Source organism: Melozone crissalis, unplaced genomic scaffold (assembly GCF_028551555.1).
Source record: "Melozone crissalis strain CALT ecotype California unplaced genomic scaffold, PUWL_Pcris_2 ptg000018l_1, whole genome shotgun sequence".
Taxonomy (NCBI): domain Eukaryota; kingdom Metazoa; phylum Chordata; class Aves; order Passeriformes; family Passerellidae; genus Melozone; species Melozone crissalis.
The window spans coordinates 20701048-20728507 of NW_026535796.1; the positions used below are offsets into that span (position 1 = coordinate 20701048).

General features: G+C 41.5%; 1 protein-coding gene across 3 annotated transcripts; it reads left to right on the forward strand.

Annotated features, from left to right (window-relative positions):
• Positions 1 to 546: 546 nt before the first annotated feature.
• On the forward strand, positions 547 to 25996 carry CAPN3 (calpain 3). Of its 3 annotated transcripts, none has more exons than XM_054275504.1 (24): positions 547 to 837; positions 6248 to 6317; positions 6769 to 6887; positions 7493 to 7626; positions 8037 to 8205; positions 8801 to 8941; positions 11270 to 11353; positions 11730 to 11815; positions 12396 to 12473; positions 12922 to 13082; positions 13696 to 13865; positions 14496 to 14507; positions 15667 to 15875; positions 16392 to 16437; positions 17430 to 17444; positions 18527 to 18628; positions 19941 to 20018; positions 20704 to 20761; positions 21356 to 21420; positions 22451 to 22519; positions 23090 to 23168; positions 24674 to 24790; positions 25253 to 25311; positions 25926 to 25996. In XM_054275504.1, exons 1-24 carry the CDS (start codon positions 547 to 549, stop codon positions 25950 to 25952), a joined length of 2439 nt encoding a protein of 812 aa, XP_054131479.1. In that variant the 3' UTR covers positions 25953 to 25996. The 3 variants fall into 3 exon arrangements, with proteins under 3 accessions (XP_054131479.1, XP_054131481.1, XP_054131482.1); XM_054275506.1 differs by having other exon boundaries at positions 16392 to 16428; XM_054275507.1 differs by lacking the exons at positions 8801 to 8941; positions 17430 to 17444; positions 18527 to 18628 and having other exon boundaries at positions 11270 to 11357; positions 11734 to 11815; positions 16392 to 16428.
• The last annotated feature ends 1464 nt before the right edge of the window (positions 25997 to 27460 follow it).

Here is a 27460-nt window from a genome sequence, read left to right on the forward strand (position 1 = left end):
CTTTGTACGTAATGTTCCTAAGCCAGCAGGAGTTTAGCTTCCAGTTTCACTGTTCCCTCTACTTAAGGAAAAGATGAACTGCTTGCACCAGGCGTCAGCCCACACACAGAGCCCGTCCCAGGAACATGCCTGGCCTCGGCACAAGCTGCACAGAAGACTGACACCATCTCACTAATGCCCCCCCTCTCATTTTCCCTCTCTCTTTGCCTGTAGTTATTTTTAGATTTCACGGTTAAAGCTTGTCCCTTCTGGACACTTACACACACAGGACAGCACACACACGCGCCGTAGATACAACTCAGATACAGGAGTGAGCCAACTGATCATCTTGTCCCACATCAAGCAACAAATTCCAATTTCTGATGACAAAATATGGTCCTTTAGGAGGATGCAAAACCACATGGAATTTTCTGGCTCGCAAATTTGACTAGAAGGCTTTCAACGGACAGAGAAGACGGTTTGCACAGCAACTTCCTCTTTTCTGAAATTTCCTTCCAGTTTGCAAGATCCTGCTGTCTTTCAGCATTTGCTGTCAGCCTGACTCCCATGCCGACCGCCATAAATGCAGTGGTGGCTCAGCAAACGGCTGCTGGGTCAGTTCCCAGCAGCACTGCTGGCACTACAGAGGGGGCAGGAGGGGGCACAGGGGGAATTTATTCTGCCATTATTAGTCGCAATCAGCCCATTATCCACGTAAAGGAGAAGACATATGAAGAGCTTCACAAGAAGTGCCTTGAGAAAAACATTCTCTATGAAGATCCTGATTTCCCCCCAAATGAGTCGTCCCTTTTCTACAGCCAGAAAAGCCCTGTCAAGTTTGAATGGAAAAGACCACGTGTAAGTAACATGTTTGCTGATTGCCTTTTTCTGTAAATTGAAGTATACACCCTGAGCTTACTTTTTTGCAGAAATTGTGTGTTGGAGAGGCAGGTGGAATAAACTGGAAATATATTTCCTTAGAGCTCTCCTGGGCTCTAAAGATAACTAGCTAGGGCTGTGAAAGCTTAGGCAATGTCTATGTAATGACTAAAATACAATAAAACAGCAGCAACAAAGGAGATGGAATGAAATGTTTAGAAGGAGATATGGGGAATTTAATTTTCTTCTTGCATGGTTTGCCTGGGATTTTCTTGCCTAAAAGTACAAAAGAAAAATTCTCCTCCTTCTGCAACAAGTTACTGGGTTTGCTGAGACTTAATTTTTTTAACACTACTTTGTTTCACTTAAACCTCTATTCTGGTATTCCGCCATTTTTCTCATGTGTGAAAATAAAAGGACAGGTTATGTTATCAAACATGCTCTTAGTCAGTTGTTCCCTGCATTGCTTGTCGCACTTACCATTAATGTGGGTTTTCTAAGCATTTCTTTGGCAGGTTTTGGCCACCTCTTTTATATTTGCCATACTTCCCCTGTGCCCAAATCTGTGCTTCAGTGGCAAAGTCAGTGGTGATGGATAAAACTGACCACAGGAGTGTAACTGAATAGCAAAAGACCACGAGGTCTTGTGGGTGGCTCTTACAGACATGCAGGAAGGCCACGTGCCTCTGACACAACAACTTGAGCAATTTGGAGGAATTGAAACAAGTCCCCAATCTGCTGTGCTGTGTGCACTTGTGCCCTGTCACTCCTTCATCATCACCACGGCTGCATCAGCCTCTAGAAATGTGTGTGAATGACTTAAATGCAGTCCCAAGTCAGTCGCGTAAAGGGATAGGATTTCCCTTTCTTATCTTTGCCTGCAGAGGGAAGCAGTACAGCAGTACAGTGGATGAGTGCCAGCATCCTGCAGCAGACAGACTGCAAGTGTCATATTAGAAAGCATCAAAACAAAAGAAATTTACACTGTAACCTCAGACTTGTATGTAACTGTGCAGGCACAGACCAACCCTTTGTTACTGGAAAGGTTCAGACCAGGGTCTTAGTTCCAAAGACATTTCTTTAAGTCACTCATGAAAATGTAACTTTGGACTTACTATTCATGTAGCAGCCACAGGCTGGGGACCATGTAAGACTTAAAATACAAACTTCAGACCCAAATACATAAAATATAAACTTCAAACCCAAAGCTATCTGGGTTTTTTATTTACACAAACAGGAGTAATACTGGGCTAAAGAGTATTTTACTAAGAGGTCAAAGCAATCATTGGAGCACCACATATAGTCCATTGCATGGGCTGTGTTTTGTGATAGTCTGTAAAGATATGGACAATTTATGTTCCTGTTAAATTGCAATAGTTTTCCCACCCCCCCCCCCCCCAAAGAAAGAAAATACTTTCACTTATAAAATTTACTCTTACTTATAAAGTGGTAATTTTAATCACTTTGAAATTCAGGTCAATAGTTGAATGAAACTTGATAATGTAGTCTAAAAGAAAAAAAAAATACCTCACAGTTCAGAATTCCTGAGAGAATGTCCTAATGTGACCAGTCTAGATCATTTCCCTGTGCCATTTTATGTGCCACATACCTCCAGACACAGCAAATAAACAAGTGATCAGTGTGCTCTATGATCCCACTTAAAACAGAGGGCTGGGAAATACACAACATATTCCTGACTCTCTGGCTTCCGGAATCACCTTAGTCACGTCACCTCATCCATTTGTATCAAAGCCCCTCTACCCAGAGGCCAGGTCCTCCTCTGCCACCTCCCAAAATGCTTGTCCTCTGCGTCAGTGAGGGCAGCAAATGCACGAGGACTGGCCTTGTCCCTTACCCAGGGAAGGACAGGTGCTGTGCAGGGCAGCTGGCAGCCCTAGCATGGGGGCAGAAAAAAGGTATTTGTAATTCTACCCAGCTACTGACTGCCATGCCACGACATGAATGCACAGAGAAGATCTCCTAATACTCAATTCAGATAAAAGCCAAGTGAGAGCCCTGAAAGTTCCCCTAAGAAAAGTCTGCAGGACCCAAGGATCCATTCCTCCAGTGTCTCTGTTCAGAGTATGCAGACCATGGTTTAGATACATAGAGGGAAAATTAAATCCCCCTCAGTTAATGCAAAATATTAAACTATTCGCTCACCCACAGCAGGTAAGAGAAGCCCAAAGAGCTGCTTACACCTACAACAGGTCACACCCAGCTCATTGACTGGCTGTGCCTCTCACAACTATGCTGCCAGTGGGAATCTCTCACAGCTGAGAGCAAGGATGAGGCTACTGATCTTTGAGAGCTGAGAAAGTCTGTGTTATAACATAACACAGAATATTGAGAGGTCCTGCTGCAGTCCTGTATGAATCTAATGACACCAGGGTATTGATAGGAAGGCTCTACTGTGACACTGTGCTTTCAAATGCACCATTGTATTCTCCTCACTCACAGCCAAGTCACCACATTCAATGACTTCCCTATGATGATCCTCTCCATAGCCAGAAAATCACCAGGAGGAGCTTTTTTTTCATAATGAATACAAATAAAATCAAGTCAACAAACTACTGGATTTTGCTTGGAATGAAAATTAATCAGTCAGATCATCTACTGCACACATGTGAAGCTGTTTGAATTTAGTCATCACAAAATGTGTGCCTGTGCAGGTCATACCACAAAGCAAAGATGGAAGTTAGTGCTGCCAAGGCAGAACTTTCAGAAGAAGATAATCCAACTCAGAAGCTCTAAAAGCAGCTTGGTGTCTGACATTGAGCTGTGCCTTGAAGTGCACAGCACAGACATTTAAAAGCATGGTCTAGACCACAAGAGACCAAGAGACAATGAGGCTACAAATTGTCTTAGGCCAAAAAAGATCCTTCCTCTGTTTGATAGGATCAGTTTAGGGAATTTACTTAGAATGTCATAGTTTATTAATGGCAGTTTTTAAAGGAATTAATGCCTTTTGCTGCAGCAGTATAAGCTGGTTGGCAGATTTCTTCCTGATACAGAAGAAAAGCCAATGAAAATGTAACAAAGGTCAAATGCCATTTTTAGTTGCATGCTGCCTCTGCATTTTCCAGGGCTCCCTTCCAACTGACTCGTAAGTAATCTCTTCCCAGAATGCAGCATGCACCACTACTAAGTTTTTCCTGGGATTCTTTGTTTTCTTTGCAATGAAGTTACAGTCTGAACTGGATCAACCCAGTGCAACACAAAGCTCCTTTGGGTAGTACCAAGCCAGTCTGAGGCACTCAGATCAGAGGAGGCTCTTTTAAAAGATGAATCATTGCCTCAGTGAAGTGCAGCCTGTTGGGATTCTCTGTGATAACTTGACCTAAGAGATGAAGAGCAATCTCTTGCTCAGACAGGAAGACTGGAAGGACAGACCTGCCACCTGGATCTTGACACCTGGTCATCTCGCTCTGCTGACTGAGTACTTCAGTCTTGGTAGACCTTGATACCTTTCTCTGTAACTTCAGCTGTACTCAGCAAATTAGTGTAGCTGGAGATGAACTAAGGAAATACAAATTAAAATCATATCCACAGTGTGCTGTACACACTTGGCCTGCATAAAGAAATGTAAGAAAAGCATTTCTGTCACAGCTAAACCAGGCCACATGACAATTGCATGATTCTTTCCTTTGCATTCCTTTACCAAGCATCCTACAAAACAAATGACCCCAAGATACAATAAATGCCTCTGAGTAACACATCGCTGTACATTTAATATTTGGAAACAACTAGGTGGCACCTGCCTACTTTCAACTAAAGCACAGCATGCTGGATTTCAAAGCTAGTTACAATAAGAGCAAGATAGAGTCAAAATACAATAATAGAGTTGGAAAAAACACAAACAAAAACCTTGCATGTCAGACTGGTTTTCAGCAGAACATCACAGCAATATAAGGAAGAGTATTTTCAAAAAGACAAGTGAGTGGAGAAAAGCATGAAGGCATCTCAAACATCTGTTTTGACAGAACAGGACCCCAACAGCTGACCAAGGCCCAAAATAACAGGACAATCCCACCATTCCTTCCCTCAAGGAAAGCAAAGTGCCTGCAGGGGTTGGTGGTAGAGAGGGTGGCAGAAGTTGGTCTCTCTGTCTGGCTATATGACTAATCCAAATACTTACATCAAAGCAACTCTTCTGATAACTGTGAAGTAGAAAAGCAAGTTTAGCCAAGCAAACTGATGATATTAATAAAAAGTTTTAGACTATAGAGGTAGCATCAGCTGCCTGTGTATGCTGCCACACAAGAAATTGTCAAATGTTTGTTCTGTCTCCTTCCCACTCTTGTCCTAACATTTTTCAATAGATTGGGCTCTTCGATTATTCTTTGTCTTCTTCCCAATTTGCAGCTGCTCAGATGGTGCTCCTCAGGTTGCAATATCTTTCTTTCCTTACCCTCATAAGACAAGTGTCCAGAAGTTCTGTCTTCTTATTCTTCTCTGTACCAAGTATTTGAGTATGACAAATGGGATAAAGCAGGGACATTTTTCACTCTGTAGGACAGGTTATAGCCACTACTTTCCTTGGTTTTCCTCTGTCTGGTTTTCCACAGTCTTTGTTCATTATAGAAAAGGGCTATGTAAGCCTGCAATTGTCCAACCTCACTTGCTGCATTTTGCCTTCCCTCCCTGCAGAAATGTCTTTATTATTTATACATGTATAGCATCTTGTACCCACTCTGTTGTAGTATACATACAGACAAACCCAATACATTGTGCAATGTGCAGAATGAAAGGAGACCTTTCTGTCCTTGGAGACAGATTATATCTATACACATTTTTGAATGCAGCATTGTCAATTAAATACTAAAACGTGAGGGAAAGAACAAAATCTCTTAACCAGCAACTGATTATTTCTTGTAATTAAACATCTGATCCCCTAATTTTAAGAAAGAAGTAATGCTGGGGTTCATTCCCAATGAAACGCATTCTTCAACCCTTTCAATGCCCCAACATGCCAGTTACTACAAATTGGACATAAGATCATTTTAAAATAATTTAGTCTGGTCACCTGATGGTTTTTTCATCTACTTTTTCTCCTGCTCCCTCCAATGTTTTGTTTTTTCATAATTGTGCAGAAAAAAATATTTTCCCAATTCTTCTCCTTTCAGTGTGTTTTCACATTTCAGTATAGAGGGAGCACCCCAGGCTCAATATTAGACCCTGTAGTTGCATGGAGAAAGCTCTGACTGGAGTCTGGAACATCCAGATTCAAAACATTTTCATAGTGAAACTCTGCAGATGACAACTGTGAGAGAGGTTTTGATACCACAAGCTATCCTATAGGAAAATGTTCTAAAACTGACTTTACTTCTCTGCTAAACAGGCATCATTATGGACACTTCTTGCTCATCCATCTGTTTCTGTTTTGCAGGAAATCTGTGAGAATCCACGGTTTATTATTGGTGGAGCCAACAGAACAGATATCTGCCAAGGAGAATTAGGTATTAAATTTGTACTTCAATTGCACTTTTTAAAGTCTACATCATGGTTCATTAATTTTCTTTCATTTTTAAGGTGATATCTGAAATCCTCTGTCTCAGTGATTCCTTTGCTCTGTAGCAAATTGTTGACATCTGCTTAGTAGCAATCTAGGCAAGAACTTTTAGTGAAAGATTCACATGCCACAGGGAATTCTTAATGTAGGTATCAGTGTTTATCAGATTTTAGGCTTTTTCCAAAGTACATGGAATATCATCTATTTAGCCTGTGTGTACCCAGTCATGAACAATGCCCATGAGCATTTCTAGAGCACAAAAAGATAAAGTGCTAAAGTACTGCAAAACACAGACAATCATACTCCACTGAGAATTAACGTCATTTGCAATATCTCAGGTTTTCCTTTTCTAGTTGCTCTCTCACTTCATTTTGTCTGCTGCTTCTGCTCATTTACAGGTAACTGCTGGTTTCTGGCTGCCATTGCTTGCCTGACACTGAATAAAAAACTACTCTGTAGAGTCATTCCTCATGACCAGTCCTTTATACAAAACTATGCTGGAATCTTTCACTTCCAGGTGAGTCGCTCCGTCTAGTGGTGAGCATAAGCATTTACCCAAAGCTCAGCTCTTTGCACGCTCTTCTCTCTTTCCCCACCCTTTGGAATCATGAGTGACAGAAGGGAGGAAAAGGGATTGAATTGCCTCACCCCAAACTGTTCCATCAGGGCAGTCACAGCAGAGTCAGCCAATAAAATCGATTAGGGAGCATTAATCCAGCAAGGAAGCATTTGCAGATTGCAGTGTCCTGGCTGTAAGGAGTAGCAACAGGAGCCTGCTCCTGCCTCACTGCTCAGATGCAGCGCTGCAGCCAGACGGACACACGGGCACTTGGCAAGAGCAGCTGCGTTTAGGCACACAAATAGCTGGTCAAAACAAGTTCTCGAAGAACAACTTATTCGGCAAAGATTGACTGCTTTCCGCATTTCCTTTGGTTCTCTTAAGGAGCTTTTTGCCCAGAGGAATTCAATACAGCTGCCTCCTTCACAGTAGCCATCAGTTTTGGCCACATTATGAAGTGTATTTCCATATTTCTCCTCTCTCAGCCTGACTTTCCAGCCAAGCTTCCTCTCCCTGCACCAAGTCGATCCAGTTGTTGTTTTTTTCTGTTTGCCTTTGAGCAGTTCTGGCGCTATGGAGACTGGGTGGATGTCGTCATCGATGACTGCTTACCCACCTACAACAACCAGCTGGTCTTTACCAAGTCCTCCCAGCGCAACGAGTTCTGGAGCGCCCTCCTGGAAAAGGCCTATGCAAAGTAAAGCGAACGGCGGGGCTGTGCCGGGCTCCCCAGCGCCGCTCCCTCTGCTGGGGCGGTGCTTGCACCACTGCGTACAGCGTTTAAAGGCACACAGACAATATACCTGAATAAACCAATGCCTTTTCCCGTGCCCTGGAGCTGGGGATGGGTTAAAGTGTATTTTCTAAGAAGTTTTGCTACCCATTCAGAAATCTACATTTGATTTTCAGCATATCTTTCTTTTCTTTTTCCCCTATGTGTGCAGGTGGCATGTTTTAGAAGTTCTAAATTGTGAGTTACCAGACAGATGGGTTGTGGGGTTTTAGTATGTGTGTTTGCAGAGCTGTAGTTATACACACAAGTTGGATATAAATACATAGGTAGCTATCTATACTTGTGTAAAAGATCTCTTTTTATCTCTTTTCAAGACTCCATGGGTCATATGAAGCTTTGAAGGGAGGCAACACCACTGAAGCCATGGAGGATTTCACTGGAGGAGTCACAGAGTTCTACGAGATAAAGGATGCCCCTAAAGATATCTATAAAATCATGAAACATGCCATTGACAGAGGATCCCTCATGGCCAGTTCCATTGATGTGAGTCCATATGAACTTTGCAGATAAGAAATGACAGAGGAGAGAGACCTCTCCATTCGTAACCAAATATATACCACCTTTGGAACTGCTTGGTTTAGGCCACATAGAAAACATCCATTTCTAGGAGATGGAGTCATCCTCCCTAGAGACCAGTCATTAGCAAACAGTGAGTACCAAAAGGGAAATAAACAGAAGTAGAACATGGAGGTGGAAAGAACAGGTACAATCAGCAAAATCAGTACCCCTTCCCTCTCAAGACCCTAAGCCAATGAAATAAGTCAGTACGGGGATGCTGCAACTCTGTTAAGACACAAATCTTCATGTCAAAGATCTTAAGTGTGAAGATTAACATTTTATAGTCCATGTGGCTTTAGACTGTCTTCACTTATTGTGGTGAAAAAATTTTAGAAAAAAGAAATTTAAAAGTTAAAAAATTAGTACTTTATGGAGTACCATATTTCAGTAAAGGCGGGAGAACAGTGCTATTGACCACTGAAGATAAGTATGGACATAATGAGGGAAAAGAGAAGTAATCTGGGCAATCTTTTACCATTCATCTTCCTCCATGATACTTTTCTCCCATTCTCTGTGCCAGGATGACCTAGGTTTTTCCTATGGATCAGCCCCTCGGAGCAACATTGGGGAACTGATTGCTCGCATGGTGAAGAATCAAGAAAATGCGCAGATGACTCAGTCCACTGCAGACTACCAGGGCATCGAGGAGAGGCCAGCCTGGGTATGTCTTCTAAGCAGTTGACTTCAGAATGCTTTTATCTACAAACTGTTAGAAAAACACATGACCTATGTTTTTAAATCTTTCTTTGGTTTCACAGAATAACACTAATGAAATGTTCTTATGGATGCTGTTTGATGTGCGTGTTGAAAGGCTTGAGTGCTTTCCAGCACAGTGACTGATACCAGGGGGCTTCACTGATACTGAGGCATTAAACGGCTGTTGGCTTGTGACACAGGCTTATAATTTGCAGAACAAGAAATTTATTAGTGGATTTTATCAAGTGTCTTGCTTGAATAGGGTGGAGAGTATGAAAAAACTAAAATACTAGAATAGAACAAGATCCTTGAGTGTGCATGGAATGTCACAGAAAGAAAAAGCAAGCTCTGCATAGCTCTCGCTCAAGGCAAAAAAGCTCTTAGTGAACTTATTTTGAGACAGAGTCCTCTACCCATTAATAGAGGAGAACCTGCTCTAGGGACACTTTTTTTTTTATAATTACTGCAAACAAAGTCCTCATTAAAAATGCCCAAAAACAAGGAAAAGGAAAAGTATTTGGAGTTTTATATGTGTGATGAAATACAAAGTAACTCCAGCATATCCACATAAGTATCTAGCAAAATAGAGGGTTGTTAAAACCCTCTAAGAAAAAAGTCCCATACTGGACAACTTAGAAGCTTTCAAATCTGTAGAGGGACTGCTGCCTTCTCTGTGTCAGGCAGCTGTCATACCTTGGCCTTTAAGGAGCTGCATTTCCATGACAATGAAATTACATCTCTTGTTTTACAGGGGTGTAGGGAAGGGTGGAGAAAAACAAAACCAAACCAAAGAAAAATCCTCCAAAATTACATCACTCAAAACTTTTGGTTGTGCAAACTTTCTTCTGCATTTGCAGCTGAAATAGCTGATTTTTTTCTCTTCTGGCATCCATATTTAGCTCTTCCTAAAAGACTGAAATGGTGTCATTCTTTGGGAAAGACCAGTATGACTATCTTGTTTTGCAAGCATGGCTGCCCAAATCTCCCATGTCTGGGGGGGAATTTCCTCCTCAGTGACTGTCTGCTAAAAGAAGATTGCAAAACTCCTTCTGCACTTGTTGCCCCAGCAGCTGTTGTGCTGCTGGTTGTTGCATATTCCTGAACCATCACCAGGAAAAAAAATCAGGGCTCTCAATGGAAAGAAGCAGATGAAACACTTCCAAAACCTGGACTTTGAGAAGTTGTCCAGGTCAGAAGAAGTTAATAGTCTTAAATAGAAAGAAGAGAAAAGGGTTCTGACAAGTGATGATGGCAACAACTAGAGAGGAAATGAAGAAAACAGGAAATAGGTGTGAGGTTATAGTATGAAAACAGAATCAAGGGAAAAGAAACCAAATACATGCTGAAGTGAAATAATGGAAAACAATTGCAACATCCAGGAAATATTTGGATGAGATCCTTCCTGTGCAAGCTGAGAATATTTCAGGACCCAACCTTGCCTTTTTCATGCCATTAGATATGTCAAGAAGGGGTGGCAGAGTTACTGACAGGACTTTGCAGGCATCTCTCAGCAACAGACATAAAGAAGGAGGAGAAATTTTGCTCTTGGTCCACGTGCACGTGGCAGGGTCTACCCCTCTTACCAATACTGGAGATCTCTCATACAAGCACAGCAGGCTGTGTGCATCTGCCATCCTGCTGCCAATTCCAGAGCTCACAGATACACAAGTAAAAATCCATCAGACACACTAAAAGCTGATGACTAAGACAGCAAATATATTTACACCTGAGCAACACAGCTATGCCCTTCCTGAAAGTTAGATGCAATAAGATAGTGTCAGTTAGCAGGCACAGTGTATTAAACAGGTTGTTTAAATGTCATTGTGATAAGATAGCAGCCATGTGGAAAGATGAAAGTATTCTAGGTGTTGATTTGCTCTGATTTTTAACCAGTTCATGTGTAGTAACCTCACAGAGCCATACAAGAACATACCATCCTAGAAAAGGCTGAACAGTCCTTCTAATACAAAAAACTAATTATTTGATTAAGCATGCTATATCCTGCCATGTTCTACACAAAAGGGAAAAGGACACCAGAAAATGTCCTTTCAAATTGATATTATCAACTTTTTCCATTTTTAGTTCATACTTCACTCCTTTCTAACTTTCAACATGAATTCTATGGGCGCTTAGCTTGACTGCTTTGACAAACACAAAGAGGAGAACAAGGCAAAAAATCCAGTCAGCTGAATGGTGTCTCCCTCCCCGTGAAAGCCCTGGGTGGCAGCACCTGCCCTCGAGCAAGCAGCTGAGCTTTTTGTGAGCCGCACGGGTGTTTCTCTCTGTCCGACAGACCATAATGCCGATGCAGTACGAGACTCGGATGTCCTGCGGGCTCGTCAAGGGGCACGCCTACTCCGTGACGGCCGTGGAAGAGGTACGTGCCCCGCTCCCCCGTCCAGCTGTGCACAGCTGCAGCCGCTGCTGGCCTGGCCCTACGCACGGCAGCAAAGCCATGAGAGGCATGAAAGAAAAGAAAAGCGAAACGAATTATGAGCCAAGGAAACAAAACTATATTCAAATAAGTTAAAGTCTTGTGGATAAAGAAACCTATTCAAGTTTTGGCTCACTTGGGCAAAGGTGGCCACAGGCAGCCACCTCCTGGTCTTACAGCCTTCCCAAAGCCACCCCAAGAAGATCAGGCTGGGGTGTGGCCCAGAAAAGCACCATCACTGAAAGGTGTGGTGACAGGCTGAACATTTCCTTTTGAACCAACTCTCAGTCTATTCTTGTTGCCTTCTTTTTTCAATTAGACAGTATTTAAAGGGGAAAAAATACGTCTGGTAAGGCTGAGAAACCCCTGGGGCCAGGTGGAATGGAATGGAGCCTGGAGTGACAAGTGAGTAAAACAGAGCTTCACATGATTTGAAAAAGAAGTTGCAGCTTTATTTGCCTTTATGCAGCTTTTGCATAATCCTAATATTCAGTGATGAGGTATCTCAATTGTCTTTGAATTTTGAAGTTCATTGAGTGCTTAGCTGAAGCTGTAAAAAAGAAAAGAACACCTAATAAGATGTTAAGAGAGGCTTTAATAAATGGAAATTAGGTTATGAAAGAAATTAACGAAGCAAGATGTCAGTGTTTTCCTTAAAGGAATTTCAATAGGTACGCCAGCATTGATAATCTGCAAACACCTTTTTCTTCAAGCTAAGTAAAATTAACACAGTTCAGCAGATGTTTGAGAGCTAATAAGAGGAATTCTAAGAGGAAGGCTGAGAGAAGTAGAACAATTGCTTCTTTTGTTGGGCATATAGAGAAGAGAATAGCATTAAGAACAAGTTGCTGCAAGGCTTACAAAGGAAAAATTATGTGGAGGTAGCAAGATGACTCTTGATTTTTCACTCTATGAGCCAAAAGTGTAGAAACTTTAATGAAAACTGTATTGCAAAGCCTAAGCTAACTTACTTACTCCTTTGAAGGTCAGAGGTGTGGGACTCTGTTAACGAAGAAGAGAAAATCCGCCTGCAGCACAAGGTTGTGGAGGATGGGGAGTTCTGGTGAGAGCATCAGTTTCTCTAGGAAATATGCAATCATAGCAAAAATGAATGCCACTGCACTACTACCAATCTACTAAAACCATTGCAGTGATCTCTGCTCCCCTTCATATTCCCAATAAGCCCTGCTCTGTGATCCTCTCATTTTCCCACCAGAGATTATTCAGTGCCATCAGCACAGTCTTTGTAATTATGCTACACTTACACAAGCTCTCCATCACCCTTCCTACTTACCGTCCTGTCAGCTCAGTTTCCCTGAGTTTGGAGCTGTACCTGTGGTAACTCACCAACCAGCAGACCAAGAGCATTTGGAAAATATGGCACTCCCATTGCAAACTTGTCCCGGTACTGACAGTGCTATTGGTCACCGTCTTCCACCTCCCCAGGGTCTTTCAGACAACTGCCAACCACGTAAATGCATTTGGTTTCAATTTCCCCTCAATTCCTCCAGGATATCATTTCAAGATTTCATGAGGCATTTCACAAAGCTTGAGATCTGTAACCTCACACCTGATGCTCTGGACGTGGATAAATTCCAGACCTGGACTGTGTCAGTTAATGAAGGACGCTGGGTGAGAGGCTGCTCAGCTGGAGGCTGCCGCAATTATCCAGGTGAGCAAAGGGTCTTTAGGGATACAGCCTCTTTGATGGGGACTAGGTTAGATCCCAGAGGCTGTCATACCACAACCTGGTTAGTGTTCAGCCATAGGAAAAGCCTTGCTTTCTCAGTGGACACGGCATGCAATTGGTTGCTGGACATCTTCTGTCACTATGCTGTAACGGAACATGGTAAGCCCAAAAGGCAGCCCTGGCAAAGATAAATCATTGTTCAAGTACTTCACAGTGCCCTAAGTGAAAGGGATGAATTTAACCCTAACTGTTAGAATTCACTTGGAAATTCATTTTTGTGGATTAGGGAAAGGGATGAATTTAACCCTAACTGTTAGAATTCACTTGGAAATTCATTTTTGTGGATTAGGGATAGCTTTAGGGACTTAGGAGGTTTATCAGATGACAGTTCTCCATATATCCTCTTTTGCAATGCAGTTGTTAGAATTAAGTAACAGTCATAATATGTAAAAAAACCCATGTATGTCTTAGCCCAATTGCAACCTTTCGCTCAGGAGCCATAGGCAGGGAACTTAAAAGTTCTCTTTGATCATGAGCATCATTAGAAGACTGAAGCTTTACATGTTTTCTTTGGGTTGCTGATGGGATTTCACAGATACATTTTGGACCAATCCCCAGTATCGCTTGAAGCTCCTGGAGGAAGATGATGATCCTGAGGATGAAGAGGTTATCTGCAGCTTCCTTGTCGCACTCATGCAGAAAAACAGGAGGAAAGAGCGCAAGCTGGGAGCCAACCTGTACACCATTGGCTTTGCCATCTATGAGGTAACAGTTCTAGATTTTGCTCTTTGCACTGTGGTCACAAATCCTGACTGTATGTATTTACCAAGAGAGTCACTGAATCATTCAAGCTGATTACATCAATTGCAATTTTTGCTTTGCAAGGGAGTCAGAAAATCTGAAAGAGAGGAAGGAAATTAAACTCTTCCTAACTCCTCGTACAACAGCAATGTCAGGGTTTACCCATCTATTAAGTAAGACACTTTTTAGGTTTTTATAGTGACCTAATGCCAGATTTTAGTATATTCTTTCACATATATTTTTCAATCTCCCTTTTGTCCTTTCTGAAACTAAGCATTTCATTGGCAGAAGAGTGTGGAAAAGGAAACAGACATCCAAGGCTCACACATAGCAATTAACCTCTGTCCCTGCTATTGACTCAATGAAAAAGTCAATTTACTCAGTCCCTTGCACAAACATATTTGATTCAGATTTTAGCTGATTTCATGTAGAAGTCAAGAAACTTAGAAAGGAAGAGGGAAAGTGCTTATCTCACTAAGGGCATTTTAATTACTGTGTCCTCAGAACTTTAGTTGAATACCCATCTGTGTGACCTATAAACATGTAGTCTCCCTTTGCAGCTCTGACTGTTTCTTCTCTCTGTTTCTCCCTAAGGTGCCCAAAGAGGTATGCGCAGAACGGAGCCAGAGTGACATCTTGGTGTATACCCACAGCTAGTGTTACTGTAGTGCCTGGCAGTAAGTCAGCAGGAGACTGTCCAGTCAAGTTTGTTTTCAGGGATGTAACAGCAGTAGAACTGCTAACCTTTTTGCTTTGAGTGTTTATTAGTAATATTTTGTGAGTAATTTTTAGTTCCTTCTCACTCGCACCCCATTTTCAATTGGACCCTTTCATCAATGCTTCTTTTCTCTTCTGTGGTGGCCTGGCCATCACTTGCACAGTTGGTCAGAGATCCGGGAAGCAATGCCTGTGAGGGCTTAGCCTCTGCACTCCATGCAGAACCACCCTAAGCCACTTGCATTTCCTCCTAAACGTAATACAAATGGCCTACATTCTGCAGTCACAGAGTTTTCTCTGTAGTCTTAGAATGGTTTAGAAAATTATGGTATTTTCAGACATTGAAGGAAGCTTATCAAAAGTACACAGGTTACATTTTTTCTGAGCCTGACAGTAGCTGAATCATCGACATCAGAAGTTTTGCTAACAAGCTCATCTGAAGGCTGTTACCTGGAAAGCATGAGGATGACAATCTGAATGTTGTCTTTGCCAACTATCTTACAAATAGTTATTTCTGCAAAAAACAGCCTGCAAGTGCGTTTAGTCCACAATTCTTGGTTTAATTTTAATATTTGAACTAATGCAATGTTTGATTATCACATTTGTTTAGCAGATACAGAACTCATGTTTTGTCTAGACAAGGACATGTTTATGCTGAAAGCACCTTCACTTTACCACTCTGCATGTAGGAGTTTGCTTACACTATTCCTGGCCATGCACCCTCCAAGGAAAGTGGCTGAGCTTTGGTTACACACAACCCAGCATCTAGAAAAAGAGTCAGGTACAAGTGCCTACACAGCAGAAGTCAGCCACACAATCTGCAGGTGGGCGCTGGAGCAGTCCTCAGAAGCCAGCTAGACACAGTCAGTGGCAACTCAAAGGTGACAGACTCTGTACCTGCCACCAGCTACCACCAGTCCTCAGCTCCCTGCTTGCTAAGCTGCTGCTTCCTGTGTTTTCTGTCCCAGCCGTGCACCACCCGCATGGCAACCCACCTGGGCAATGGGCAAGACTTCCTTGAAGACAAATGGACTCATTTGTTCTGCAGATGCATGGTACTAAGCACCACTTGCAGAAGGATTTTTTCCTCTACAATGCCTCCAAAGCTAGAAGTAAGACCTACATAAACATGCGAGAAATCTCTGAGCGCTTCCGGTTACCTCCCAGCGAGTATGTCATCATCCCATCGACATATGACCCCCACCAGGAGGGAGAATTCATCCTCAGGGTCTTCTCAGAGAAAAGAAGTCTTTCAGAGTAAGTTGCAGCGCCCTTTATTTGGCCATATAGGTGGAGTGACCTCACTAGTCAGCTACAGTCATGTTATCAGTTTGCTACACCCTGCTTTTTATTTTATTAACCTCATTAGAAACTCCAAGCTGCAAACTAATTTCCACAAGCTTACTTTATAGATTAACAAGAACCTGCTTTGAATTGTCTTTGGAGAAGCTTACTGCTTGCAGGATATGCTTTGCAAACTAACCATTAGGCATTTACTAAGGCCAAAGAACTTCTGTTTTACTTCCAGTTCACTGTTATAAAGGCTCTTTACAGGAGTAAGCTAGGTGGCAGCTGTCCTGGAAAAGGTACTTGGGATGTTCAGCTCAAAGTGGGAAAAAGCTGCTCCTAAAGTCTGCAGCTGTAATGCTGGAAGCCAGCCACACCACTGGCGGCTTGAAAAGCTTGAGTGGCTGCTTAAAAACCACCTAAAGAAACAAGCAACTTTGGGAACAGTCACTTTCCTGATTTATTTATTTTCTGCTTCCTACTTAGGGAGGTTGAAAACATGATTGAGGCAGAACGTCCATTGGTAAGTACTGTCCTGGTCCTCTTTTGTGTATAGGAGTAGACAGGAGAGGAACATGATACCTAGGGAAACCGACAGCAGGAAATCATTTGCAGCTACATGACAGAACCTTTACCAAATTCTCATCTTTTTTCTCATTAAGATACTTCTGTTGACACTTGATTTATATATGCTACTTTCTGAACTTGATTCACACCAAAACAATTTTGCAGATTTGAAATCTGGTCTTGGCATAGAGAAGCTGGATGCTAAGCATTGTTTTTGTCTCCATCAATGGAGATTATCCATTTACCCAGGGAGGCCTAGCTCTGTGCCCTGAGATCCTTTCTTTGTGAAATTGGTGTCTCATCTAATAAAGAAAAAACTACCTTGTTTTGAAGTACCTGCTTTCTGAAAAGGGATCCTAAGAGCACTCTGATTCAAAATAGCATCCAAGGCAAATTCTAATTCTTCCCTCTGGAGATTTTTACACATCTTTGTGGGAATATACTAGAGCAAACAATACAATAAGTCTTGAAAAAAAAATCAGCGGAAATGCTGTTGCACAGAATTGAGCGCCATCAAAATTTGCTCAGAAATGTTCCCCTTCTGTTTGCTGTCATAGAGAAAAACAGCTGTCCAGATGGGAGGGAATTAAATTGTCACTTCAGATATCGTTGATCTATGGGCATAGAAGTTCAATCTCCCTGACACTAGCAGGTTGGGAAAAAGAAAAGGAATACTCAGAACTAAAGAGATTTTATTCAAGCAGACAAAGCCCCAGCTGAGATGAGACACAGTTTTATTATGGTTTCTGCAATGTGTTTCCTTCAGTATGCCATTTCTTGGTGGGTGCATGTTCCCTCATTCTTAGTGATTTGAAAGCTCTATAAATATAGGAAATGGGAAAATTTGTGAGTATAGGAACTGGAAAGATAAACATGAGAAAGGGGGAGAAAAAAAAAGTTTGCCTTCAGTGCTGCATAATCTGATCAAGAACTTTTTAATTTTGTCTCTTCACACAGAAGAAAAAGGGCAAGGTAAGTACCTGTGCAATGTGCTAAGTGCCAGCAAGGCAAAAAGAATGTGCAATGCATGAGCAGGGACAGAGTTCCCTGCTATTATAATTTTCTCTGTCTGGAAACTGACCTAGTTAATGAAGGGTGCTGGATACGAGGCCATCTGCATGCAACAAAGATTTTGTCTTCCTACTTGAGATTCTAATGAAATAGCATTAGCATCATAAATCCCCCTCACTCAAAGGGGTGGTAAAAGGGTAACAAACTATTCAGCTCAGTCCTCTGGATTGCTCAAACTGTTCTTCCTCCCTGCCCCTCCAGAGGCAACCTGACACCCCTTGCTAGTGAAAAGCACCCCTTCTCCAGACCTGTGCCCTCACACTTGCTTTCCACCAGCTAGTGCAGAGGCCACTCCTCTTTTCTGAAGTTTCTGCTCACCAAAGTCTTGTGTTCTATTTTTGATTTGACACAACACATTTTGGACCTTGAAAATGTAAGCAGATATTTTAATCCCAAGAAAGGCTGATTGTAATTAATACTCTAGAGTAATACATTCACATCATGTAGCAGTTTTTTCCTTTTTTTAAATGCACCAAAGCAGAACAATTGCAAATGGCTGCTTACTGCTGAGTGCTTCAAGAGTCAGTACAGATAAAGAACATATGCTTCACATAACTAACAAGCTCCTACACAAATAACTCCTTTTCTGGGTACTATGCACATTTGGTTTGTTTTCAGTGCTACTGTCCTTGAGGGGCAAGTTCATCAGTTTGTGTGATGAGAATCTGGGAGGCTTAGTTTGCTTACAAACAAGGGGAAGAACCCCACAAAAAACAAAACAAAACAAAAAAACAAACAAACAAACAAAAAAAAAAACCACCAAAACCAAACCCAAAAACCAACTAAAACACCAAAACCAAAACAAAACCACACAAACAAACCCCAAACAAAAACAACAAACCAAACAGATTCAATTACTGTCTTTCAAGAGCAGGAGTTGTTGCTGCATGTATTTCCACAGAATGCTTGTAACCAAATATTTTCCTTTCCACTATTTCTCCTGTAATTTCCACTTCTCTTTTGCTCTCTTCTTCTTCTTCTAGCCTATCATCTTCGTTTCTGACAGAGCAAACAGCAATAAGGAGCTGACAGCAGATGAAAATGCTGACAAAGATGGTGAAAAAACCCAAGCAGATAAGAAAAAGGTTTCTGCAGCAAGTGGCAGAGGGGGAAACAGGGCTTGGTCTGGCTAGCATGAAAGAGTGGCTGAGGAGAGCACAGGAATGGGGCAAAGAGGTGCCCTGAGATACTAAACAGCTTCTCTTCAAATCTTTACATGACTCTCATCTGGTTTATGTGGATCTAATGAGCACGAGCACAGAGAGACTGTCCCTTCAGTTATTTAACAGCTCTACAGGAGGATTTAGTTGCTTGAAAAATCTCCTGGTTGCTCTCTCACACAAGAATCCTGGTTGTGAGAGATTCCTTTCCCACATTCAGCTCACCCCCGCTCGGCCCCCTGAGGTGGTACTGCTTTAGAAGGGCACATGCACAAACTGCACCCAAGGGGCTGCAGAAGATCCTGGCAATGACCACAGCCTCTTCTGCTACAAACACACACCTCTGTCCTAGCCCTTGTTGGCCAGAGGATAAAGGACAGGTAAACCCAGGAGCTCCAGCACCCCTCTCTTCTCCCTCGCTACCAGGGAGGAGGAAAACAGAGTAGCAAATTCAGAATTTCTTCCTGCAGGTGGGTGAGACACAACACATCTAACAGCCAGATCCCACATCCAGGCTTGTGGCATCTGGGGGCATGGCTGGAGCATCTGCTTACAGGGAGGGTGCTGCATGACTGCTAGAGCATGCAGGGGGTGAAGTGAAAACCAATCTAAAAAGAAATAAGCCAAGAAATCCACTTTGTTATCTATAACTTTCATTTCCCTTTTCAGTATCAGCTTCAGAGTTCAGGGTTGCATTTTCCATGTGTCTGAGAAAGCCTCATGTTCCTCGTTTTCCTCTGTCTCATATGCTATTTGTCTTCAGCAAGGGCCCCTCCCCCTCATCGTAAAGAGCTCTCACATGGTCATTTATTGCCTATAGAGCAGCTGTGAGGCAGATGCTGTGTCCTTGCCCATGGCAGGGGGGCTTGAACAAGATAATCTTTAAGGTCTCTTTCAACCAAAACCATTCTTTGAATCTCTGATAAGCCTCTTCTGCTCCAAACTTCTCTTTGGCAATATTTTGGAACAAAAATTTAGAAGATAACTACCAATGTTATTTAGAAGAGAATAGAAGAGAAATAGAAGAGAAAACAATGGAATGAAGTTAAATAATTGGCAGTTTTAAGGAAGAGAATTAACAAAAACATAGGGAAAGAAGTGGGACGACAACCCATTCCTCCAAAGGCCTCCAGATTCATTAAGACGATCCCTCACACAAGGGTAAGTGAGCCGTCCAGGCCCTTTTTCTTTTCCACTGGGCTCAGGATGTATCTCTTCTTTGCTTGTCTCTTTTCAGCATTCTTCAACAAAAACTCATGAGGAGAGTGAAGAGCAAAAACAGTTCAGGAATATTTTCCGACAGATTGCAGGGGATGTGAGTATGCAATCAATCCCTGTCTCTGCCCTCAAAGCAGCCTGGCCACAACAGCCCCTAAATCAACTATTCCATAGATTCAAAACATTGAATATCAAAATTTCCTTTGAATTTCCTCCCATCAAATTCTCTTTGTGATTTTGAGATAAGTAAAATCAAATAAAAACTCCATTAAGTACACAGCTATCCTCATATGTATGTATAAACTATTCTCACTGTGTCTGAGGGAGTCTTACTTAAATTCAGCTTTTTTTCTCCTATCTCCTACAAGATGCTGTTTTGCACAGCAAGTATAAACAAGTTAGAAATGCAATGCCCTCTGGTATATGCTTAACAAGGGAAGTTAAAGATAAAAACAGATCAAAGAACTGCATAAATCAAGTGGCTGCATATGGGATACAGGAATTTTCTGATTTTACTATTTTACTTATAGACTGGCTTGAAATTACCAGTCATTCTTCTAGTTGTATTTTAATGAGCACTGTATGGTAACTTCAGGTCTACCTTGTACTGAAGCCTCAGGAAAGGGCTGGACTAATGTTCACATGAAGTAGAATGCCCTCTGGTTTGAAACATGTATATGTCTAATTGGAAAGTGACCAAAGTCTTATAGCATATGCAGCCATAAAATTGTTTTTCATAAAGAATTCTTTAACTAATGATATTCTCACCACATTTCCAACAGGACATGGAGATCAATGCTGAGGAACTTAGGAATGTTCTCAATAATGTTGTAAAAAAACGTGAGTTTGAGCATGTTTTTTACTAACCCTGGACAAAGAAATCTGTGACAGAGCATAACTCCCCTCCCCAAATTTCTAAAAATTATTGATGTTTTCAAACTCAGAAATTTCCTAGTTACATTTCCATGGACAATGCATCTGAGACTTTCACAAGCTGAACTTTTCACAGAGATTTTCTCTACAGGTTGTTAGTACTGATAATCTAGAAATGAGCAGATGCATTCATTGGAATTACCACTGGGACAATAATGCAATTCTCACAGTCTGCAAATGCCCTTTAAAAAATTTCTAGTGGAGAGGCAAACATTTCTCCCTGTTTAGCAAACTTTAACCAACAGACCCTGGACTTCCTTAGTAATTTAGAAATTAGTTTAGAGTTTTTCAGAGTTTTTTATTGTATGTAACAAATCAAGAAAAGTAAATTTAATTCACAGTCAGTAACATTACTGAGAGTCTTTTCAGATTTCTCTACCACTCATTTCTTACTGGACAAAGGAAGTAGGTTTGGCTTTTACTTTGATTAGAGTTACATTTGAGAGGAAAATAATTTGCTGATTTGCATGATTTGTATTCACCTGAGACCATTTGTTTCAGATAAGGACCTAAGGTCAGAAGGGTTTGAATTGGAATCCTGCCGCAGCATGATTGCTTTAATGGATGTATCCTTTCCTGGTGAAAAGGGACTGCTTGAAACCACTCGAGTTCACCACTTCTCACCACCATACCACTTAGGAAGCCAGGGAAACAAAACAGCAAATTGTATTCTGTGGTCAAATAAAAAAGCACTCCTGGTTTGGCACATCTTAATTCCAGCCATCTCAATGTTAATATAATTGGCAGAGAAAGATGTCCCCAAAAAGAAAACTACAGAATAAATCAGTCAGTATGACATTCTTTTTTAGGTATCAGACACTGGCCACATTAGGTACTAAAGCATGATTTTTTCATTATTATATTTTAAATAAAGTCAACATAACTATAGATCTTGCCAATAAATTTACTATATTTATCTCTTTAAGTTTGTAATGTATCACATATTCTACTGTGCTCAGCTTGCAGTGCAGGCAGAACTTGTCTGGAACAAGTGCAATAAAACACACTATAAGATGCCATGTGGTTACCTCTGCTACAACCACCCTAGGCTTTCCAGTTTGAGATAAGACAATTTTCTGAAAATGCAAGTGCATTCAAATATAACAGAACAAAAGTGTAACTACAACCTACAGCCATAGTGGTTGGAGCCTAAACACATTTTTGAAAAGAGCTTTAGTCAACATTTTGCTTATTTCTTGATTCATTTTAAGCAAGGCAGAAAGAGATCCATGCCAGAGTAAAGCTCAGTTGTCTTAAAAAGCATTAGGCGAGCTTCACATTTGGAGGTATTTCAGAGGATCCCACTAAAGCATCCTACTCATGCACTTTTAGAATAATTCCAGAGACAAAGCTGTGTCCTGTACCAGAAGTTTGCTTCTACACAAAGTAGAAGTAGTACTTCACACTCCTGAAGCACCATGTTATACACAAAAACCAAAACATTTACAAATGTTTTACTGCAAAGGTGAATCAACTCTTTATGCTGAGGAGATCTCCAACCCAGTTTTACATTCATCATTTTAGCAGTAATTGCAGACTTAATTAATTTTATCCTAAAAGTATTGTGGGTTTTTTACCTGAATGTTTGCGTCACAGACAGATGGCTCAGGGAAGATAAACTTTGATGAATTTCGACATCTCTGGGACAAGATTAAAAGCTGGCAGGTATTGCTGGTATCTTCACAGCTCCTCTTCACAGCTTCTGCAGTGCAAGTGTTCTACAGAAAAACTATAACTCTCCACATATGTTCCATCAAGAAGAAAAGCTAAAAAATAATTGTGAATTAGCTTCAAAAATGAAAAGTAATGTCTCTCTCTCCTCATCCTACTTCACAGCCTAAGCAAATAGCCTGACTATCCCATGCACAGCCTTCCCCCACGAGAGTAGCACAGAGGCATACAAATTAAAGGAGGAGAATGATGGGAACTAGAATCAGGCCTCAATAATAGCTTAATTAGGGCAATCAAGAGGGAGGATTACCAGCATAAACTCAAGTCAAACAAGGAGAGTCTCAAGGGGAGAGTTTTTTTGGCTTCCCAGAAATTGGATCTAAATTATTTTACTTTGCAACTGAGAGGAAACAGTTATTATATATATTGCTAGCAATGGCAATATAAGGCACATGGCAAAGCCTCCAAGTGCCTGAGGCACACGCCCCACATCCACTCAATGAGTGCATTCAAGAGCAGTACAAGTTTTTATTACTGTTTTCTGTGGTTTTTTTCTTTTTCCAGAAAATTTTCAAGCGCTATGACACAGATCATTCAGGAACCATTAACAGCTATGAGATGCGCAACGCAGTCAACGATGCAGGTACTGTCCCTTGTGCAGTGCCCACGGCTGAAGAAACTTGGTTTTGTTTTGGTGCATCACAGGGTGAGATCACTGAACACTGTGCTGCCTTTTAAAGACAGATCGTAGAGAAATTAGCAAATACTTTTTCCCCCAACAGAGCTTCTCAAATATCCAAATGGCAAGACTTGTGTGTCTTGCCAGCCAAAGAGATCTCTTCAGCTCCTCTTTAATGCAACGAGTGATGCTTTGCTGCCTTAAGGATGTCCTACTCAGGGTCCTGCTATTCAGGGAGACCAGGGAGTGCTGAAGGCATTTACTCTCATTTAAGCTCTGGATTCTATACATTTGTCTAAGTAAAAGCAAAAAACAGTGGAAAACCTTCAACCTAAGTGTACAGGCCCTGAAACTGGGATGGAGCAGGTCTATGTCAAAGTGTGCATTACAGGCAATTGGGTGGGCATTTCTTAAGTCATGTTAATGTTTCTTCCATACTGAGCCACTGTGGGGTCAGTCTCTTCTATCTGCACAATGATAAGAAAGTATTTTTGCAAAACTTGCAGTTAATGAAATTCATTCTGATAAGAGGGACTTTGGACTTTTCCTGCTTGTCTCAGACACACCAGTATGCTTCTTCCCCTGGGGAGCAGGCCTCTCCCCACAAAAGGTCTCTAAGGGAGTGAGACAACCACTTTGATCAGAAAATCTGTAGTATCACTATTCAACTAGTTGGGATGATTTCAGTGACACCTTGTTTTCAGTAGTATTTTGGCAGGTCAAGGAACAGAAACAAATGGCTACATTGTACTTTACAAAACCTCAGTGATTCTGGAGTCCTTTGTTAAAGACAAAACTACACCTGGATTTGGACTCCTGCTGTGGTAGAAATATGGGTCATTTTTATTTTTCAGGTTTCTGTTCTCACCAGGGAAGTTGTCATTGTAAAAAGAGAAAATACTTAAATACCTCCTGCCCTGACTCTAGAACTGAGAACATTTCAGAGCCTTACAGCACATAAGCTGTGCATGACTTTCCATTTAGCCAACAAACAGCTGTACCCAAACCGTGACAGACCTTTTCAAGGCACAGCACAGGCTGCAGCATTCAGTGCCAAAGTTCAGTCCTACCACACCAAGAAGTTGCCTCCTTGTCTATTTTCTGACCACTGCTTAATTGTGTTTTTATAGCAACTTCCTCTTGCATTTCTGTCGCCAGCTTTAGCTGATTTGCTTTCAGCAGGCCCAGCTGAGCCATCAGGCCTTCTGGGGCTAGAGCTCTCATCTTCACACTTACAGCCTGAGGTAACTCACGTGCTAAGGGCCCTCCCACAGCATTGCTCCTGGTTTGGGAAGGCAGCTGGACACACTGAAGCTCCTTACAGCTTCACTTGATTTTGTTTAGCAGTTACAGCAGCACACTCCAGCCTGGGCCTCGGCTGGGCCAGGGACGGACCTGTAGCCCACCCCTCATGGAGCAGTGCCTTCCCCACCTGAGACCCAGCTGTGCCCATTTTTGCTTCCCTGCAGGGTTTCGGCTGAACAACCAGCTCTACGACATCATCACCATGCGCTACGCCGACAAGAACATGAACATTGATTTTGACAGCTTCATCTGCTGCTTCGTGCGCCTGGACGCCATGTTCCGTGAGTGGCTACTCTGGTCCCAGGGCACTGCCTCCCCTCCTGCCCCCAAACACAGCCCTGGATCCGTGGAACAGACTGGGTTAAAAAGGATCTCAAGGATGATCTGGTTCCAACTCCCCTGCTGTGAGCAGGGACACCTTGCACTGGACCAGATTGCTCAGAGCCCCATCATACAGCAAAGTTTGTTCACAGCACTACTGCCTCTATGTAGGGTGTTAATTATTACAGACACGTTCTTAGAGAATCTAAGATGACAAGTTGTCTCACACAAACACAGAAGAAACCACTGTGTTTCTCCTTGAATTGACTAAGGAAAAACACAGCAGAAAGTGACCCCACAAGTGAAGACCTGTGCAAGTTGGCATTTCACAATGGGAGCACTGTTTGATTTCCTGTCTGGGAATCATCTTTACTCCCACAGTAACCTAATCTACCTCCCATATTTTTGTTTCCTTACTTTAGGGGCATTCCACGCCTTTGACAAAGATGGAGATGGCATCATTAAGCTCAATGTCCTGGAGGTAAACTGCTTTATGAGAGTGTGTCCAACACAACGTCACAACACTAAATTTTAATTGTATTAATCATTGCACATGTTTTCAAGGGAGAATTCTATGAATAGAGAATTGCCACCCAATTGGTAAGAAACCCCAAAACCTCCTAAAATTTTGCTACCAATTTTACATGGAAAACATCCATGATCTGCCAACTACAGTTGCTCTGTAAGACTCCAGTTGGTGCTGAAGGGCATGGCTGCAGTCTCTTCATATCATCTTTAAAGTCCATAAAAAATTTTTGAGATTTTTTTTATGAGGCAATTAAGATCAAACAGAGTGATATGGTATTAAATGATAATGGGGCTTAGCATAGTTCTTTACCTTTAAAAAAATCTTGTTAAGAAGAATTAGAAAGTTTCAACTTCATGTCCTCTGTTAGGGAGGACATTAAAAACACCTATCACTTTTTGCAAGGGAAGGAGAAATAGGAGTAGGAGCAAGAGACTCAAGAAAATTCCCCACTGCCACTCCATGCTAAGTGACAGCAAGCAGCTGCCTTCCAGCTAGAGATGGTGGTGTCTTCACACAATTTGTGGGAGGACACCAACAACTCATCCATCCTTTAACTCTTCTTTCAGTGGCTGCAGCTCACACTGTATGCGTAACACCAGAGCCAGTGGCCACCTCTCAAGATCACACTGAAGATTTCAAGGACTAGTACCATTCGTCCCAAGGGCAATTCCTAATAATGTCATTCACTCCTCAAGATGAACAGCACATGGGAAGAAGCCCTTGGAAAAAGAGACAACCACACTGTAGTGGACAGCACAGTACGCATATTTTGTAACTACTTTTATAGCATCCTGACATTTTTCCTTTGGGCAACAAAGATTAATTTATTAATGACTGAATTAAGCTTTCTCTGCATGGTGAAGACACGGAGAATACAAAATTGTTCTGCTTGTGCTGACAACTGGAAAGGTCTTCCCTCAAGTGAGGTGAAACTGGGACTGTACCTAACTGTGAAAGTCAAAGGTGTTTACTGCTACCTTGTAATTGGTCATTAACTCTTTGTCCTGCTCTTGGTATTATCCTTTCATCTCTTTGTAATGTTTACTGAATAACTCACATGAGATTGTGCTAATTGCATTAATATTATGCAACCCAATGACTCAGTTACAGATTTGGCTGTGCAGGTTGGATCTCTGCTATGTAGAAATGGGAGAGTAGGGCACAACAGACTGCAATACCAGAGTACAGCTTGATGTAATGCCTCAGCAGAAGTACCAGAACTGAGCAATTGGCTCTCATTATTAGTACTTATCCTGATTACAGATGTGGACATTGTAAATGTTTTTCATTGTAACTGCATTCCCCATAATATTGAGAAACTTATTTGCCATTTGAGGCAGACAACCTCTTATACGTTCAAATTTATATATCTACACACATGTATTTCCCCTACTGCAGGTCCTATGTCCCAACACTAGCATGCATTTCTTTGTTGCAAGAGGTGACTTGTAGGAGAATCTATGTCAGCATGACCATTTTGGGAATATTATTCCAATTGGCAAGTACAATTAGTTTAATGAAATCAAAAATAAAACTAACTGGATTTTGGCCTAGGCTTTTTGGTCTTATTCTGAAAGAACAGATGAAGATGAAATATTGAGCACTTTTCCATCATTCTCCTGAATATAGAGCAGCTTTTGGAGTTTATGGCAAGTGTGAAATTAGCTTAATATCTCAAATATTTGCCTGTTTACTCCTTGAATATATTAAAAAAGAAAAAAGAAAGCACTTGAGAGGTTCCCTTGCTACCAGCTTAAAGGATAACAGGTACAATATAAAAAATGGAAGGGCAAACAAAACATGCAAGGAAGACCAGACTTTGTCAGGAGAACCTTTTACTTAGTTGCCTAGTGGCAAAAAGTAGCAACGCAATCCACTAATGTAAAGTAAAAATTAAAAACCAAATTCTAGCATCCACTGAAAGTTATTCCAGTGAGTAGTACATTAACTGAAAGGTCACTAAGAAGCAGAAAACCTTTTGACTATAAAGTTCTTAGTGTTGTCTTGCACTGTAACTTACTCTGAGAGAGGAAGAAAATCCTATAATTTATCTAAATAAAAGTTATTCTCCTTCTTTGTTCAACTGTTTTTTAACCCAAAT